This window comes from Motacilla alba, chromosome 7 (assembly GCF_015832195.1).
Source record: "Motacilla alba alba isolate MOTALB_02 chromosome 7, Motacilla_alba_V1.0_pri, whole genome shotgun sequence".
NCBI classification, from domain to species: domain Eukaryota; kingdom Metazoa; phylum Chordata; class Aves; order Passeriformes; family Motacillidae; genus Motacilla; species Motacilla alba.
Genome location: NC_052022.1, coordinates 33,759,266 through 33,778,907, shown reverse-complemented (window position 1 = coordinate 33,778,907; position 19,642 = coordinate 33,759,266). Strand labels below are relative to the sequence as shown.

General features: G+C 41.7%; 1 protein-coding gene across 2 annotated transcripts; it reads left to right on the top strand.

Annotated features, from left to right (window-relative positions):
- The first annotated feature begins 1,291 nt into the window (after positions 1 to 1,291).
- On the top strand, positions 1,292 to 19,642 carry MYL1 (myosin light chain 1). 2 transcript variants are annotated; one of them, XM_038143312.1, is made up of 7 exons: positions 1,292 to 1,580; positions 12,240 to 12,267; positions 15,420 to 15,563; positions 17,208 to 17,381; positions 17,907 to 17,984; positions 18,457 to 18,509; positions 19,321 to 19,642. In XM_038143312.1, exons 1-6 carry the CDS (start codon positions 1,455 to 1,457, stop codon positions 18,483 to 18,485), a joined length of 579 nt encoding a protein of 192 aa, XP_037999240.1. In that variant the 5' UTR covers positions 1,292 to 1,454; the 3' UTR covers positions 18,486 to 18,509; positions 19,321 to 19,642. The 2 variants fall into 2 exon arrangements, with proteins under 2 accessions (XP_037999240.1, XP_037999241.1); XM_038143313.1 differs by lacking the exons at positions 1,292 to 1,580; positions 12,240 to 12,267 and adding exons at positions 11,060 to 11,192; positions 11,965 to 11,989.

Here is a 19,642-nt window from a genome sequence, read left to right as displayed (position 1 = left end):
ACCAAAAAAATTACATTAAATGAAAAGGCAAGTGCTTGGATATCCTGCCAGATTTTGGATGTCCAGGCCTTCAAGCTTTTAACTTCTAAGTACAAAACACTCTGCCTATAGTTCATGAGACAGAAACATGGGCCCCATCAAAAGCCTTGAACCTACTAGCACAAAACTTCAGAAGTCTGAAGAGTAAATAGGAGAGGGATTGCTAGACAAGGGAGGAACAGTTAGTACTCCAGGATTTTTCTGTGGAAAATCTCAATCATATGGACTCAGGGAAATCATCAAGTTTAAAGAGCTAGAAGCTGTTTTGCTGTCATGGAAAAGTCTAATGAAAACACAAAAGCCACCTTCTCCTGAAAGCTGTGTCTCTTGGAGAGCATGGAGAGCAGGGACATCCATCAGGAGACTGAGAGGTAGAAAGATAAACAAGGGACACAGGGTGGCAGGTGAAACAGGTGAAAACAGAAGTGCCTCCATTGCCTGATGGCTAGTTCACAAAAATAAATACATTACAAAGGGAAACCTTTCATTGTGGGAAGATAACATCCAGCTGATCCTCTGTTCCATAAGGGCACAGCTTAACCCTAGGAGAGGAAAAAGAAGATCAAAGACAAAGATTAAAGGAAGCGGTTTTCAGTTTTAAACACAGTCTTAATGTGATGGAAAGGAAAAGCAAGAACAGCTGAAAGACACCCAGGGTCAGGTCAGGGAGAGATGCCTTGGCTGAAGGTACTGCGGTGTTTTCCGTATTTGTCTGCTTTATTTTTAAACGCCCAGAGCCTTTGCTTGAGCAACACTTCCTTGAACAAAAAGGAAGCAGAGGAGGAGAGAAGGGCTGTAAAGAGAGAAGCTAATGGGGTTGGAAAAATATGATCTCCCCAGCCATGAAAGTCAAAATTACTGTTTGAAACTGAATCCTCCTGGAGTACTACATAGGCATGGGGGAAAAGGGGAAGGGAGGGAAGGAAAGAAAGATTTATTACTTAAGCAGAACTAAAATTCTGATGAGAAAAATGACCGTTCAATCCATATCCAAATTTCAGATCAACAGCAGATCTGAAACTGGGCTGGTTATATTTCCCTCTCCTTTGCGTGCATAAAAAAGACAGGGAGGTGGTCCGTGTTTTAAAGGGGAAAAAAGTCCCTTGATCTCATGAAGCCCTGAACTCTTATATTCCATTTATAGCTCTAGCTAGAATGACATCCCCCTTGATTATCAGGCTGTCCAATCCAGCTGCATGTGTCAGGACTGTATGAGGCACTAAGTGAAATATATATATGCCCTTACAGGGTTTAGCACATCGGGTCCACCTCCAGGGTACAGGCTGTAGCTCATTCTGACCACTGCTCCTCTCCCAGGAATCACTTGTCAAGTGATTTTTGTTTGGTTGGTTGGGTTTTTTTTTTTAACATTTTTTTTTTAGGGCACTTTTACTTTCCAGTTTAAGCAACACAAAATGGCACCAAAGAAGGACGTAAAGAAACCAGCGGCGGCCGCGGCACCGGCACCTGCGCCGGCGCCAGCACCTGCAGCTGCACCAGCCAAGCCCAAAGAACCTGCCATCGACCTCAAGAGCATCAAGGTAAATGGGTGAGCGTGGGCTGGGGGAGCCCAGGGGACAGGCAGCACAGTCCTGCCTGAGAGCTGCACTGAAGCCTGGCCTGAGCTCGGTTCCGGTTTGGGGACTGCAGGGAAATGAATGAGCAACCCCAGCCCACGGATTTGCTGAGCTGCCCGAGCTTTTGACTGTTTTAGCAGCTGTAGGGTGTAAGGCATGGTGCATGATTTAACAAAGGAGTGAAGCCTGGGGATGACAAATGTTGGAGTGTGGACCTCGGAACTTTTTATTCAATTGATACCAGTCTCACCTGTTTGGTAAAGATAAATTTAAAATAAATGCACAACAAAAAAAAACCCCAAAATACCCTAAAGTAGGTACATGAAGACAAGAATAGGGTTATTGAAACATGAGATACAATGTTTTTCCATAGCACTGTAGAAAACCCCATCTTTTATAGTTTGAAATTCTTTTCCAAATTTTTAAACCACCTGACGACCCTTTGATCACGTGCTTTGAGATCAATATGGCTTATCTTTAAAAGAAACAAAACAAAACAGTTTAAAACAGAGAGGTTTGGCAGTTTTGCCTATCTTCTCTTCGTTTGCACTGTACAACAAACATTGGTGAGACCATGAGCAAGAAAGCCAAGGATGGAAGCATTTCAAGTGATTTCCTCTCATCCTTACATGTTTGCAGAGAATTTATAATTTGCTGCAAATTGAAAGCAACAAGGAGAAGGAGTCTTTTGGAGGTTTCCCTCTGACTGTACTGTCATTTGTTCTCATGGTGTCTTTAGATTTTGCATGTAAACCAACATCACTAACTGCTGCGCTGACCCTTTGAAGAAAACTCCTCAATTTTGGGAGATTCTTTACTTAGGAAAGAGGAGAGGGAGACTAAGCAGTTACAAGATGAAGAGACAGACTAGTTTCTCTGAGTAGGACTATAAATAGGTATTCTGTACCTACCTGGCAAGCTGATTGGTCCCAGGACCAATTTGCTAAATTCTACATAAAGAATCATGCCTATTATGGGTAAAAGAAGGACAAAGACTACTAATAGGACCTATACATGATGAATTGTATTTCAGACACCTTAATACACATAGTCCTGAGATGTTAAGCCATTTAGTGAAACTTCTCCAAGTTTACTTTAATTTTCCCAATATGTAGTCAGTATTTAAAAAAAAAAAAGTATTTATCTTCTCATAAGATTGAAACCGAAACCATTGAGAAGAGGGAAAAAAGACATTTTGAAATACTTAGAATTTTGAAGAATTGGTGAAAAACTCACTAGTTTTGAGCATACTGTCTGAAAATTAGGTTAGGCCTCACATTGTACTAGATGATGGGGAACCAAGCTAGATTTCCTGCTAAATAACTTAATATGATTTGATAGCTTTCTATGTCCAGTGAATCAGGAGAAAATAGAATTTTCAATTCCATTGAACCCATCTAATCTATCTTTACATAAATAATAATATATTATCAGCTAAAAAATGTCAAATTGCACTCTGAGGCATCTTTGCAGTTCACTCCTTTACCCAAAGGAAATAGCAGCAAGAAATATACCCTGGTAGAACAGAGAGAACTCTCCAGGTTCTGTCATATTCAGACTGATAAAAAAACCATAGAATTTAGGAAGTCTTTCTTTTGAAAGATAGCAGACAAAATATTTTCTGCTGGGGTTCCCACCAACCACCATGGATTGTTACTTCTTTTCCTATTTTGAGAGTTCAGGCAGTGAAAGGAGACAATTTCAGGTTATAAGTAATTTGTCTAGGATATGTGGCAGAGTCAGGAATCAGTTTTCTTAGTCTTAGCCCAGTCCCTCAATTTTTTCTCAGTCCTTCCATTCAATCACCAAAGTCTCAGCGTGGTAAAAATTACAGCACCATTTCCAGCACAACTTTGGAGGCAGGGAGTACTTAAAAACTAAGGTTTTGTCTGGGACTCAGTGAATAATCCTGACCCGGGGCTCTTTGCAGTGATTTACCAGACATGGAGACAAAACCCACATCACTTTAAACACGGGGATCCACTGGGCTGTGCTTCCCCCCTCAGGGAATTAGCAGCCATGCCAGAGCTTGCTGCTTGAGAGAGGTGGCTGGGAATGTCAGGCTGAATGCCACGAGGATCTGGGGAGCCACACAGCAGCTAAACACACAGAAAGGCTTTGTTAGCTCTTATAGACACATCCAAGCCCCTTGTAACAGCTGGAGAGGGTAAGGGGAGAGTCGCCCAACCAGCAGGCAAATAAGCCACATTTGGCTGTGCGCTTCATTCTTGGTTGGCATTACAAGTCATAACAGCCTCCAAAACAAACATGGTGGTTTACAAACATGAGTAGTGATTCTCTTGGTGGTACCTCCCCACTCAGATGCCCTTCTTGGCCCATCTTCAGGGAATCTGGTTTTCTGGACTTTTTGGAGTACGCATTTTGCAACTTTGGCGCTTTTTCCCCTCCTTCCTTAAGGGAACTCAAGCTGGGTTTGTGTATCACCAGCAGAAGCTGCGATAAAGTTGCGACAGGCCATTGACTCTTCTCTGTTCTTTATTGATCTCTTGAAATTAACCAAATTAGAGCAAATGTTTGGTGATTTGCTAGTGCCAACAGCAGCTAATATAAGATGTTCTATTTTTCAGCAGCATCTATTGACTATAAAACCGAGTAACAGGAATACTGCAGACTCAGATCTCTAAGTCAGCCCTTTTACAGCTCACCTTGGGCTGCAGTATAACAGCCACAGGAAGAGAGTAAAGGCAGGGATGAAGAATGTTTTTTAATGGAAATGTGAAGACCTATTTCCCTCTACTCAGGGAACAGCATAAAAATTCAATCTTTTCACAAGCCTTTCCAGACCAAATTTATGTTTCCAATTTTCCTTATTACTAACATGTCTTGGATTTGCATAGGCACAAAAGTTAAAGATTAAATAATAACTGAGAAGAGAACTGGGCAGTGGAAGCAGCTGAAAGCCATCACTAGGAATCAACCATGACTAAAATCAAAATTATCACATAGGTGATTTTTCTTACATGACCCCCAAGAATTTTGCAATTAAAACTATGGCCCAGAACACTCCTAAAAACAGAGCTTGTGTGTTTTATCAACCTTCTTCTCCCACACAAGCCTGAGTGAAAAGAAATGTTTAACTCATGAAAAGCACTACTGCGGGTCTATTTCTGCAACAACTGGGATGAAACATGAATGATGCAGATGTCTCCTGCTTGGTTTTGCAACCAAGGCAGTGGGAAATGGATGAATTTCCCATTGCACAAATCTGTATAGCTTAGTTTGTATTACCAACAAGAAAAGTATGTTGGTTTTCTGGTGGAAATCTAAGGGTCCTTCCCAGCACACGTAACCAGCCCTTGGACAGAGCCCAGGCTCATAAAATCAACTAGGATGTTTTGGGATGCAAATGCTGAAGATGCTGAGGGCAGTGCTTCACAGGCTTCCGTTCTGCAGATGGTGATCTGAATATCCAGTGCCCTGACCTGGTGTCACACTAGGTCCTTTACTCCAAGGATACAGCTGAGTATCTTCTCTTGAGTAGAGACAGAGATTGGGCAAGTGTCCACACTGGAAGTGAGGTTCAGGGGTACACAAGGCTTCCTATGCCTGCATTTTCCAGACTGAATTCCCAGGACATCAATTATGCCATGCCCAACTGCAGATCAGCCACCCAAATGTTTAGAAGAAAAACAATTAAAGGCTTATGACTTGTAAAGACTTGCTAAAATGTTGTGTAACTGTGTGATGCATGATAATGATGCCTGTTGCATGGAAGCAAGCCTGTGATTGTTTTTAACTGCAGAGCTCTTAAGGCAGTAAAAAGTGTTTCTCCAAGCATCCTTATTTCTTGTTACATTCACTACTTGAGTAGGTCATCTCTGCAGAGATATTGCTTTGGATATTACCAGAGAGAGAGAAACTCACTAAAATGCACTGAGAGAAAGCTCCTGGGCTAGAGGGCAAGCAGCACTGCAAATGTCAGCTGAAGCACTTGGAGAGCTGTTGTACTGCAGACAAACTCCACATGAAGCCATGGAGTGAGAGCTGGAATGTCAACAGTGGCTTTGCTCAAAAGAGCTAAGGGCTTTTTTATGAGACAGCAGTTTTTTAGTTGAAACTTTTGGCTCAGGTCTTCAAATTATGCCTGATCTATCTCCAGCTATGACTCCAGAAGGATGCCCTAGGACAGGTGGTCTGTTGGACAAAGTCACCAGTCACAAATGTCCTTACAGGTAGGAAGGGGACCAATGTCAATATGAATTTGGTCTTAAGAGATGTAAAGGTGCCTCTCTGATGCCATCCAGACCAGCTTCCTGCTACTGCTTTGACCCAGCACCATCCAGGATCCAGCCCAGAACAGCCCCAGCCCCTGGCTCTGTGGACCTCACCAGTGACATGTCACAGCCCATGCTGCTGACAAACCCAGGACAGGCAGGGCACAGCATAAAGGTCCCAGGAGAGGCACCTTGGACAAGGACTGCTGCACACCAAACATCCCCTGGGCACGCTGTTGGAAACAACACACAAAACCCACAGCTTAGTTTTGTTTACAGTTTTCCTTCCTAAACTGCGGCTAAGCAAGGAGCCCATCAAAAGTAGAGACTACCCACATATATTGGTAAAAACTTTTCCTTAATGTTGCTAACTGGAAAATTTGTTTGAAAAATATAATTTTTTTAAATTTGAACAAGGTCCATTCTTAGTAATTCACAGCTTTAGCAGCATTTTAAAAAGAACACATATGGCCTTTGGATGCCGTGGTGAATGGCAGACTTTGGTAGAAATAGTGGAAAGCAAATTACACAAAATGTAACATTTTAGGAGCTCACAGGGTAACTCCAAGTGTTAACAGGAGTTATGTGGCAGAGCCTTAGTCCCATCAAAACAACCCCACAATATTTCTAAAATACTGTTTCAAGCGCCTTCAGAGCACAGAGATGTTGTAAAAGATAGTAACAAGATACTCGAGTTAATCTTACATAAGGCAAGAAGAAGGTGACAAATTTAGCCAATGACAAGCAGAGAAAGAAGTTGTCTGTAAGGAGATCTGAAACAAGCAACCTGGAAATTTGCCCTTGTTTCACGAAGACTTTATTACATCTTATACCCACTGCCAAGAAGCACTTTCAGCTGGCTGGTTTACCACAGAGCACTTAAATGTCAAGTAGCAAGGGTTTAAATTACATTAATACTCTAACAGTGCCACTGGGAGGCATGTTAAAACAAGAAATCCCTCCAAAAGCAGGCCTCCAGAGCCTCACATCTTGTCTATCCCCTCGATTATACACATTCCAGCATAAAAGCAATTGGAAGTGGGACATGTTTACAAATGAGCACAGCTGAAGGCACTATCCCCCCCTGAAGCTGAAGAAATGTGATCAAGAGTGCAGCAAGAGCACATATCACAGCCAGACATTTCAGAAGGGCACATTAGTTAAACGTCAAGGCTCATCCAAAAGTTTCTGCACAGCTGCAAAGTAACTGTGACGTTTTAAAAAGCTATAAACTGGAAAGTTACACAAAATGCTTAGGAAAAAGGTCAAATTAATCTGCAGTCAAGTCATTTAAACTCAGAGATGTTTCTGACGTATTCTTTCAAACCTCATAGTATCTCACACGTGTAATTTTCTCTCTTGTATTGACAGGGGTTGTTTTTATTCTTTCTTCAGTTGTATTTCTAGGCAGCTCTGCTCTCCAAACAGACCTCCGTTTCTCAAGAGCTCTTCTTCTTCTAATGTTTCTCTGCCTCATACGGCAGGCAGCTAAATCCATCAGGTTGTTAATTCTTACTTAATTGAGAAGCAGCCTCTCTAAAACCTATGGCATTGATTGCACAAGTTATGGAAGTGAGGTGAGGGATGGGAAAAGGACAACATGCTTTTCAGAGGGGTTTGGAAGCTGTGTAATCCTGTGTAATGTCTACTAAAAAAGATGTGCTGCTGTATTAATCAAGGAGCAGACATTAATGAGCAGGTATATAAACTACTGTAGGCTCAATCCTATCTTAACTTCATAAAAACATAATAATTTAAAAACCCCTCCAGTCCTGAAGAGGAGGCTAAATATACAATGACTATTCTAGGAGAATCTCAAATTTTCTCCTCTCTGATTTTCCAAGATATCCAATGTCTTAGTCTCTTTTAAAGAGACAGAGTTTTCCTTTAAATAGCTGGTAATTCTCTAATAAACTCCTAAGATGATTCACTTCTTGTCATTCATCCAAAAGGTAATAAACAAACGGAGCAGTTTCATGCTTTAACTCCCAGCAGCACCTTCTCCCAGGGCTTTCCATCCTGTCCAGACCTTTCCTGAGTTGCAGGGAGCACAGGGCAGCTGCCCCTCAGCACAGCTGTGCTCAGTCCCAGTGCCCATCAGCCTAAAGAGGTGAGCACAGCCTCACACTGCAAAGCTTGGGACCCTAAGGCACAGAAATCAATGTTTTGTGGGAAATCAGGAACTTTGTTAATAATTTGGAAATTTTTGTGGATTGGGTCTCCATTTAGCTGGTGAAAAAGAGTTGCATACAACCCCACCAGCGCACCTTTAACTGGGACCTGGTCAGAATACCTCTGGCAACAGAATGACTAGAAAGTAGTCACAAACAATGCAAGGAACAAAACAAATTAAAAATCCAAACTCAAAACATCACCCTTTTCTTTGGCACAGATAGCTCTCTAGATAATAACTCTGCCCATAAATAAGGGCTATATGAAGTTAGAGAAATCCAGGTCATTCTGATCTTTCCCGTGGGTTGCAGTTGCTTGAACCTTTCATTCTTTTTGCTAAGGGTGGGGCATTCAGTTTTCCTTAAACTGAGCTCCCTGAAATATCAAAATCATCCCTAAAGCCTCAAGACTCAGTGTCCTCTGACAATGCAGAGAACACTGCCAAGATCAGAACAAAGACCAGATCACTGCAAAATACTTCTTTGTCACATCTGAATTTTCTGAAAGCTTCTTTTAGAATTGGAAATCTCACCTTTGATTTCTTTCAAGGAGTATTTGAAATATTTTTCATCTAGGCCATTTTGTAGCTGCTCTTACTGAAAGCAAGTACACTTTAATCCCCCTATTGTCTTAGAGCACGGTGATTCTTAATTTAAGTGAATGCAACATGCTCGTGCTAGAATATTCCTCCCCAGTAAAACTCTGTCTAGTGAGGTGTTATTCAAGGATCAGTACTAAAATGAAAGGCTGATATGGTGCACTAGTTTTTCCTCATCTGAACTCTGAGCCAAACTCCCATGTGGTCAAAAGACAATCAGCTTACATGTAGACCCTCTCAGCTGATAATATTTGATAGCCCATTTAAGCCAGATGACTAATCCAGATATCTGGGGTTTATGCCCAAGACAAATGCACTCCAATTATTTTCTGCTTGTCATCTTTTGGAATGAGTTTTGTTGTAGCCAAACATAGAACCTACCTGTTCAAGAAAAGGAATCTAAGTTTTCCCTAAAACAAGAACAAAAAACCAAACCAAAACAAAAAATCCAAAAACCAAACAAATAAAAAAATTCAGATCTGTTTTCAGGGGAACATTTCCTAGTTGCCAGCACTGGAGAACAAGATACTGAAGGCACAAAGAAAATACCACAAAAAGCAAAATGCTACATTGACCCAGACACCATTTCAGCTCTGCCAAAGTCTTTCAAAAGCTCCTCTATTAATGCATGGGGACTGATGGCCAAGATCTCGAGGAGTTTTCTCACTTGCCTGAATTCCAGCCCCAGCCAGTGTAAATCAGGAACTCTGAACTGTGCTAAACCTATGTCAGCAAATCCAGGGCAAAACCATCAGCCCCCTTTCTACACAGCTACACCTGATTGTGGCTACACCACCGTGAACACATCCCTGTTCCCACAGGGGATGACAAACAGCAAATAGCAAAAACAACCCCCAAAAACACTAAAACCCAGCAACAAACCAACCAAAAGCAAAGAATTGTCAGCAGAGCTTTTTTCATACTCAGTATATTTCCAGATATTTCTAAAAGAATTGCAAATAATTTGTTCAAACAGAGCATTTTCCAGCTACAATGGCAAGCTCAGAAAAGTCTTTGCAGGTGCATCTTTATTTTTTTTTTTTTAATAGGAGGTAGGAGGTTAGTGTCTCAAATCCACTTAATTTGATTGCTCAGTTTAGAAACAACAGTAAAATAATCTGACTGAATTTGATTGTCTCATTCAGATTTTTCAACATACTGAAAACACACAGTGGTAAAGGTTATGCTTCTCTTCAGGGTAACTAAGCAAGCTATAGGAGAAGGTTTTTCTCACTAATTACATTTCATCATTAGACAACCAGAAGCAGTGACTGCTTAGCAGAGGCAACCGACAGAAATTAAAAGGCAGGATTTGAGTTCAGAACTGGGAGTCTGCTGTTGTCACACAACTATTCCCACCCTGGCTTCATGACATTTTTGATCTTGTTGAGGCAACGGGGAATGGAAGAAGCTTGGAGCAAAGTTTGCCAATCCTTTTACATGCCATAACTTCCATTCAGACATTTGACCTGGTCTTGGGGGATGCTGCATGGTGGGCCTTGGTCTTTGCTACTAAAGAAGCTGCAGCCTCTACCTCCTGCTCCCTGCCTGTAGGCCCACCATGACCACCCTGCCACCCAGAAGGCAGGTACCCCTTTCCCCACCCTGAACAGTCATCCTTCCAGTTCACAAAGGCTTTTGGGGTCCTTAGGTTCTATCACAACTTCTCCTTTGCCTCAACCTCACAAACACCTGAGCAGCACCACTTCTGTACACACCTGGGAGCTCTAAACCCAGCACCCCGGTGCCCTGCCTAACCCAAGCCCCAGAGGAAAAGTATCCTAGAGATCCCAGGCTCCTATGAATGCAGATTTCCCACTGCCCTGCAGGGTACATCTACACATCAGCCACTAACTTAATACAATTGGTTCCAAACTGCACAGATAAATTTTCCCTTTAAAATGGTAAAAATTTGGAAAACGTGATCAGAGTGCGCAGAGGAAGAGCTTCACAGCAGGATACCACCTCTGTTGACAGATAACTTTTCTGCTCAGTGTCAGCAACTGGAACCCCTGGAGCAGACAGGCAGCAGTGCTACTCATCTAACGTTGGGCACTGGATTATCCACGGGAGGGGTTGGGCAAAGCCCAGCTAAGAGATGAGGACCATTCAGCTGCATCTCACACATCCTGCAAGCCACGTGTGGAAGCAGGCAGCTCCTCACCCTCACTGCTCCTGACTCTACAGCTTCTCAGAGAAATAGAATCCTTCCCTATAAGGAAGTCTTGGTAGGTCTGGACAAGGAATATCTCCTCCTGATGGTGTGGTCCCAGAAAGTGCTGACATGAATCAAACTTATTGCTTGTCACTCCCTGCCCCTCTTCAGCCTCCTAAAAATAGCCATCATAAGATGTCTATCAAGACATGGAGCCTCCTGTCACTTTGCCCTAAGAAAGCTAAAGAACTCGCCAAGGGGAGGGACCTCTTCCTTCTGACACCTAATCCAGGCAATGCCGTCAGCGCTCCCGGATAAATAAGGGGAAGAAAGGCAAGGAAAGCAGGACCACTCTCAAGACCTCCCAGCTAATCCTTCCTGCCTGTCTGCTGCTCTGCATTTCCAACTCAACCATGGTGGGTGCACTGGAAAGCTAATAGTTAGCAGCCAGCCAGTGTATTTTACAGAAGTAAATAGGGCTTCTTGCCCATGTTAGGTCTCAGGGGGTGGGGGAAGGACAGTCCAGGAGACAGTTTAGGTTTGTTTGGTTTTCCTGTTAAAACCTAAAGGACTATGTAAGGTTTTCCAGTTAGCCTCCAGTTCTGAACCAGGCAACAGTAGTGGTGCAGCTCCCACAGATTCTGACAGAAGGGTTACAATTTCCTAAGTGTTTTTAAATCAAATGCAACCAGCTAAAGTGGCGAGGAAAAGCCATATTTTTATATAAGCAAATAGCATATACTGGTACTTTATGAAACAACGTACCATCAAAAACTAATTTGAGACATAAACTTTAAGGGAATAATTTAATTTCTCTGTTAATGAAAAAGAGCTGCTTGTTTAGAAATATTACTTCAAATTGAATAACTAAAATGGATCTATGCTAAACCAGTAAATAGACCTGATGGTAATTAATTAGGTTTTTTTAGTTAAGAGACTTTCTATTTTTGTTGCTTCTTGCCACAGCTCTATCTTTCCCTGGGATGTAGATTTTAATGAAAACTTTAAGAATAGACTTGCTGGTGCATTTTTATGCAGGAAGTTGCTAGATTAGATTGCTATGGCCTAACTACATTAGGCAAGACAGAAGTGAAAGCACCCAGGTACTTCGTGCTATTTACTTTCTCTCAGTGCATTTTCAGCAGTACTAGTTCTCTTTTTTCTCTCTCTTTTTCTCCCCAACTGCAGTCCTTCTCTGCTGATGAAATCAATGGTAAGTGAAATCAAAGTTAAACTTTAACAGGGGGCAGGAGGGGGAACAAAAGGGCTACCAAATGCTAAATATTTTCACTAGCCTTAACAGCTCTTTTGCTATCTGCATTACTTCTGCACATTTGACAGGCCACTTTTTTGCTCTTCTGGAAGATGACTCATGGATTGAGCTGGATGCTTTAGAAAACACACAGGTTCTCCCCCAGCCCCCCTTCCTAAGCTATTTTTTGTGATTGATTTCCTTCCAACAGATCGAGTTCTCCAAGGAGCAACAGGATGGTAAGTTACAAGAGAGCTGATGCGTTTTACACGTGTGTGGGTTCAAAAAGAGCTGCAGGCTTGGAAATTAACGTTTATAAAGCAATGAGCTCAGACTTCATCTGATATAAATCACCACACTCTTGACTTCAGAGCAGTGATGATGTGCTGATCAAGAAGGTGGCTGTAGATCTACATGTAATTTATCTGGATGTTTGTTTACATGCTGTCCGAACTGAGACATTTATACCATGGTACAAAGAGGAAACACACTATCTCTGCCTACTGAACATTCTTCACTTGTGCTTCTGTTCTGGCTCTTCACAAGGATGCTGAAAATAAGTCTTGAACTTGACAGAACCAGGGGAAATAGGCAGAAGGAGGACAACAGAAGGAAGAAATGGGCTGACAATTTAACTTAGCTGCAGTGACTTTGCAATCTCACATGAACAGAAGATGCAAGAGTTCTCTATGTCACTTTTGCCAGGAGGTGTTCTGGAGGCTGTTTTACTGTAAAAATATTCTTTAAGTGTGGAAATAGTCAGCAAAGAAGTGACTTGTGTAAACTGCTGCTTACACAATGGTGTGGATATGCTGCAATTCTTGAGCATCTTGCTGTATTCTTTGATTTACAAGCAACTTGCAGCTTCCAAATTTTTTGCTTTAATCTTCAAGAAAGAGATAAAAAAATCTGACATAAACAATAATTCTCACTGAAACTCTGGAAATCTAATTTTACGTGTTTCAAATAGGCTAAGAGATGCATTGGGGCTACATCAGGTAATATTTTTAAATCAAAATATCAGCAGCACATACGGTAGACTGAAGAAAGTGTTTAGAAAAGAAGACACAAGGATTTCCTAGAAATTCAGAGGGAGTGGAATAGCTAGAAACAGGTCTTGAGAGAGCCCTAAACTTTGTGAAGATGAGCCTGCTCTCGGTAACTCCATCAAAGCAATAAGGAGAGGTACAGTGCAGCAAGTGAGACTCATAACAATTCTCTTCTTGCAGTCCAAACTCTCTTGGTCGCAAAAGAAGGCATTTGGACTCTTCCTTACTTCTTAATTCTGAAAATTTTATAGAAGGATTGGGTGGGTTTATGGATAAATGTCCTCGATTCAAAGCTGCTGGCAATATTTTCAAAGCAAAATATTTCTTTCGGTTTCCCTATGCGTTTCAGATCATCCAGCTACTGTAACTTTACAATGGCTGAACCAAGCAGCAGAACAAACAGAAACTACTTGAGAGAGGGAGAACTTCCCCGGAGCAGATATGCCCAACCTCAGTAACTATTTCTATCTGCACAGGCTGATGCACCAGCAGTTGGGTAGTACCATCCTCAGGCAGACTTTGAACATGATTGCTCCAGCAGAGCTATAAACTAGGACTGGCCCTTAAACAAATAAAAATAAAAACTTAAAAATAAAAGCCCACAGAAAATATATATTGCAGTGAAATGCATGCCTGAGAGACAAAAATTAATCAGTCCTTTTCTCCAAGCTGGGGAGCTGTGTTCAGAACCCAGTGAACATAAAACTTGATGGGATTTACAAAATGGTGAAACTCTCCTGATGGCTTTGCTGTTAGCACACTGGCATTGTTTTATACCTCACTGCAGCTAAATGTCATTGATTTAGCAGATGAAAGATCAGATCATATGGTATAAATCACTACAGCTCCACCCATCTCAGCTGCTGGAGCTGATATCAGGAAGCTCTGCACTGCTCCAGAAAGCCATCATTTCATACCCTGCAATAAAGGCTGGAAGGAAAGAGAAGCAAAGGGTTAGGTGTCAGCAAAAAAAGGGGTTAGGTAGCAGCAAAGGGTTATAGGTGTCTCACATGAGACAGTAAGAGGATTAGTTTCAGATGTATTAGATTACAGCCTAGCAGGCTGACACTGTGTATCAGCACTTTTACTAGGTGCCAGCAACAACTCCGAGGTGGCACAAGGAAGACTAAAGCAAAAACATAAATACCTCTGCATCATGTTCCCAGCACAAGATGAATGAAGACATGATCCGAAATGTGGCTTCTTACTCCTAAACCTGCCCCAAAGCAGAATGAACATTACACAGGCTGTGGAACACAAAGCCTGTGTGGCTGCTGGATAAGAATCATGGCCAAGGAAAAGACATTTTACTCAGTTTACTGGGAGTTAAAGCACAGGATCATCAGACACTGCAGTGCAGAAGAGATCAACAGCACAAACCAAGATGCTTGTGGCATATGGGGTTCAAAGATAACTTTTTAGCCACACAGACCTTTGTCCCCTCCTCTTTTTTTAAAGCCACACTTCTTTATTCAAATTCTCTAAAAAGCCAAAAAATAGAGTAATATGATTGACATGGAACTTCACAACAGAAGATGAAGGCTGGCAATGGAATGAAGGCAACTATCTGTGCTGATTTTTGTAGGAGAAATGCCTGTACCCAAAGGTCTTGTCCAACAAGGGGGAATAAGTGAACACTGATCACTTGGCAGTACTGAAAGAAGTGAAGTCACAAAGTGAACACACTGGAAATGCACAGGAAAAAGCACCACATGAGTACTTCCACTGGAAAGGTGGAATATTCATGCATCTGTAAGAAGCAGGGACAAACTACAAAGAATAGAAAAAAAAGAGGGAACAAACATGTTTGGAAATCACACTGTAAGGCAATTTTAAGGGAAAAAATCAGTAAAGGCATTTGAAATCCACCTTCAAGTTTCCTATTAGCACTGTGTAGTTGAGGTGCTGGGATTGCAGGCAGAGCCCACTGAAGCGGGCAAAGGTTTTGCACTGCTAGGCTCTTGACAGTCCCAGTTCTCTGGAGAGATAAGGTGGAGTGGATAACAACATTTTTACCATCTGCTGCTACATCACATGAAGGAACCTGTTCTTGAATGACAGTGTTGGTAGAGAACTTCTCTTTCCCTGTACTTGAAATAACTACAGGGTCAATCAAAAAGCTATTGATGGCTATTAGAGCCAGGAAAGACATGAAAGGTAGATATAAAAGTTTAAAAATAGTGAAACCGAAATGTCAGAGGGGAGGAGTCTTTCTTGGGACTATGGGCCAAAGATTCCCCTGGCTAACTCCCCTGGAGTCAGTGGAACAGTGCCAGGAGACAGCAGGCTCACATCTTTGTCAAAAGGGAGCTGCCTGGCTCAATGTTGCTCTTCTCTTGCAGACTTCAAGGAGGCCTTCCTCCTCTTTGACAGGACTGGTGATGCCAAGATCACCCTCAGCCAGGTTGGCGATATCATCCGGGCACTGGGACAGAACCCGACAAATGCAGAGGTCAACAAAATTCTGGGAAACCCCAGCAAAGAGGGTAAGTGCCCTACAGTCTTTTGGGCCATTCCTGAGATTAGGGAGCAGCAATTAGGCAACAGCAACAGTCACAGCAGGAGAGAGGGGAGCTCTTGCTGTGATGGGGAGTGGGGGGGACTATGCAACAATACATGGTATTTCACTCATTCCTTTGGAGGGGAATGATGCTGATGGGGAATAGAGGAAAACCTTCTGTTTAAGACATGGAGAACTCTCTAGAAGGACTGTTTTGGTGTCAACTCAGTGTAGGTACAGCACACACTCATTGTTGCTCACAGTCCATTAGTGCCCCAGCCTTTACTTGGAGAGCTGTGGGTCCATGTCTAGCAACAGATACTCAGCTCTTCAGGTCCTTCCACTGCAAGGACTTCTGCATAAGCCAAAACATGTCCTGGGACCAGAAGCCCACCTGTATATTTCAGTCAGGAATGGTCTTCCCAAAGCTCCTACAAAGCTGGGCACACTGAAGCATGCATCGATCATTTGTTACTGCAGTCATTTTTTATTTCTTTTTCCTCCCTTTTAGAGATAAAAAAAAAGATAAATACTATCATCTCTTGATTTTAACAAGGACCTAGAAGCAGGTGATCCCTGATTTCAGTCATGCAGAACCATATTAAGGCAGGCTAAATTATATTCATATCCTCTGGCCTGGTAAAGACAACTTTGAGGAACAATTCAGAAAACTTTGGTACCAGCAGGACTAACACAGAGGTGAAATCACACCACAACTTTCAGTGATTCCAGCAATAACTGACAATGACTTTGATATAGCTGCATAGTAAAATAGGTTTTGTAACAACAGTATAATGAACAATATCTGTCCATCTATTTCCATCTATTATATTTTGTAGCTGTTCAGGTGAAGGCTGGCAATGGAAAGATCTAGGATGGAGGAAGAAAAAAAATTCTTTTATTTAGCAGCCTTGCTAAAAAAAAAAAAAAAAAAAAAAACCACAAAAAAACCCCCACAAAAAAAAACCCCAAACCAAACCAAAATAATAAATACATGGGGAAGTTCTTACTGAGGACTACAAGTTTTGGCTCATAAGAGGAAAGAGGTTAGATGGACAAAGCTCTGGAGGTCTTAAACCTCCATGTGGACATGCCCAAATTTAGTATTGGCAGCCCAAAACAATGTACTTTCCTAGTTTTACTAAGTTTATTATTTTGCTAATAGACTCTGCCACCACATCAGAGATCCTGAAGACGTCAGTAACATGTGAGCAACCTCAGCATCTTGTCTAAGTCACCTCATCCCACTCTGGTTACATTTTCCCCATTGCTGGCACTCCAGATTTTTGTTTGACTTTTGTTGACTTTTGATTTTTGTATTCTGCAGTTCCCTCACTCCCCAAATCTTTTCAAACATTAACTCACACGGCAAATTTCATTTCTGAAAGAAAAATACAGCAGGCACACACAAGCAAACAAAGCCATGTGAGAAGCATCATGGATGTGAAAACTAACTCGTAGGATAAGAGAATCTAGATTCTGCAAAGGAACTCTCAACCTCTGAGGCAAAGACTAGAGTAAAGACTACAAAGAGCTGTGAAAAGGAGAGCTCTCCCACATTTGAGGGCAAATATGCCTAAGGAATACACTTACAACACCTAGCATGTAACAACTGGTGTTTTTTTCCCAGAGATGAATGCCAAGAAGATTACTTTTGAAGAGTTCCTGCCCATGCTGCAAGCAGCTGCCAACAACAAGGAGCAGGGCACCTTTGAAGACTTTGTTGAAGGTCTGCGTGTCTTTGACAAGGAAGGCAACGGCACAGTCATGGGCGCTGAGCTCCGCCATGTGCTGGCTACTCTGGGTAAGGGATCGTCTTCTCTGCAAGCACTTCCAAAGCTGCTGCTCTTTGGAGGCGTGAGAGAGGAAGGAAAGGTTGTCCAAACAGTCTGAAGAGGTAGGAGGCTACCGAGTCAGACAAGACTTTGGGTTTTCTAACTGTGAATCCACAAAGAAAGCAAACAGAGCTTTGGGGTTCCTACTAAAGACCACAGGAAAAGCCTAGGCTTATGACATCTAAATTCAGACAAGATATTAATAGTGACTGTTATTTGATGAATAGAGAGAAAAGTCTGTACATCTCAGTGACATAACACAAATGCACAAAAGTAGAGGATTTGCTGTGTAGAAATTTCTTTACTCTGTCGGAATAACTAGAATCCCTAGGCATTTATGTCTTGGTCTTCTGAAGAAAGTTAAATTAATTAAGTTCATGTCATATGTAGGTGTTTTTTCACTAACTCAGAAAATAGGAAAAGCCTTTGGAAAAGCTGTAGGTTTTAGCCTCAGTTGTGTGTGGAAGAATGCAACAAGTTCTCTCCACTCCCAGGTGAGAAGATGACAGAAGAAGAAGTAGACGAGCTCATGAAAGGTCAGGAGGACTCAAATGGCTGCATCAACTATGAGGGTAAGTGCAAGAGCTCAACATCCATCCTACATTTCTCCTTTCTCTTACAGTTTCATTACAGTGGGCTTTTAGCTTCTCAGGCAAATCAGACAAAGCTCCAGCTGAGTTAGGTCACAGGACTTATGTGTGAAAACAGCCATGGCAATATGCTCACCCTGCAGTCACACCATGCAAAGACTCGATTCAGCCACAGCAGAAGAGGCTGTTTTGGTCAACACCAAATCTCTGGGCTCTGACTTTCTGTAGAGCAGTTGCAGTGATTGTATCCAATAGCTGCTGTCTTTTTACACTTAAGCAAGAAGAGAGCTTGATTTGTACAACATTAAACACTTAAAATTTTCTATCATCATATCAGATCAAGTCCAACCAGGAACATATTTTTAATGCTCACGAACTGCTGTTAATTTTAGAGTTATTTCCCAAGGTAAAATTTGCTGCTCCTTCTAACTGGCACATCTGCATTTTTCCACAGCATTTGTAAAGCACATCCTGTCAGTCTAAGAGGAATTCTCCAGGTACCAAATGGTATGTTCTCCTCATTTGTATGCTTAACTTCATCTGCTCACTGTCTATAAAGGCTTCTATAGACCCATGGCCGACAGAAGCTGCAAAACCACGACACCAACATCCTCCCAACAATATGAAAAGGATAAAATGAGACTGTTGTCCAAAAGCAAAGGTAGCAGGAATACAGGTTCCTTGCTCTTGTTAACAGCTCTGTAACTCACTGGTGTTTAGTAAATTTTTCAACCACAATGCAAATTGACAACCTGAGACATTTATCCTACAAGCACAACTGAGATTGTTTTTAAATGGAAATCAAAGCAAAGCCTTCCAATAATTTGTAGATTTCTGTTAAGACAGAGTGGCCTGAATACTCACGTGAGCTACTGAGAATGAAATAATCTTCAAACAAAATAATCATCTGAAGAAGAATATTGTCACAGAAAAATATTGATCAATAGCCGAAAGAGGGCTTCAAAAGTACCCAATTATTTAGCACTTCTACGAGTAAGGGAAAATAAAAACAACAACCCCTCCCCACCCCCTAGCCTTTATATGCTACTATTTTGTTCAGAGGATGGAAAACAAACAAACAAACAAACAAACAAACAAAAATCACAAAAAAACCCCCCAAAACAGCAGCTGTCTTTAAAATGCAAACAAACTTTTGTGGGCTTGTGTGAACTGTCAGTTATTCTATCCAAGAAAATGCACATTCCCAACCGTATGAAACAAACACCTCAAAACAGAAATCAAGGGCTCAGTTTGTCATTTTGCAATTGTTTCTTCAGCCAACATTAACTTCAAATACAACTCTCCCATTCCTTCCCAGAACAAGCCAAAATTAGAAAGACCAGATGGCACTCAAGATTTGCCTGAAATTCCTACTGAGTCTGTCACCATCAACATGGAAACTGCATAGAACTGGATGATATGACTCCAACCCCACCATTTTTTTTACCAGCACATCCATGGGTATCACCTTTGGTCACTACACTTTCATTTGAAAAACCTGAGCTTTTACCAAAGCAAACTACATGGAAGAAACTCTACCATCCAGGGTCCATCCATCCCAACCCTCTCTTTCCATGTTATTTGCATTGAAACAATGTAATTTATTGGAAAAATAAAACATCCATAAATCCTTGTGGTCA

Bases quoted from the DNA above. Each gene is read 5' to 3' on its own strand.
- MYL1 (XM_038143312.1), top strand. From the start codon at position 1,455: ATGGCACCAAAGAAGGACGTAAAGAAACCAGCGGCGGCCGCGGCACCG. The intron at 12,268-15,419 runs GTAAGTTACAAG...CTTCTCTTGCAG, and splicing joins CTCCAAGGAGCAACAGGATG to ACTTCAAGGAGGCCTTCCTC. The intron at 15,564-17,207 runs GTAAGTGCCCTA...TTTTTTTCCCAG, and splicing joins GGGAAACCCCAGCAAAGAGG to AGATGAATGCCAAGAAGATT.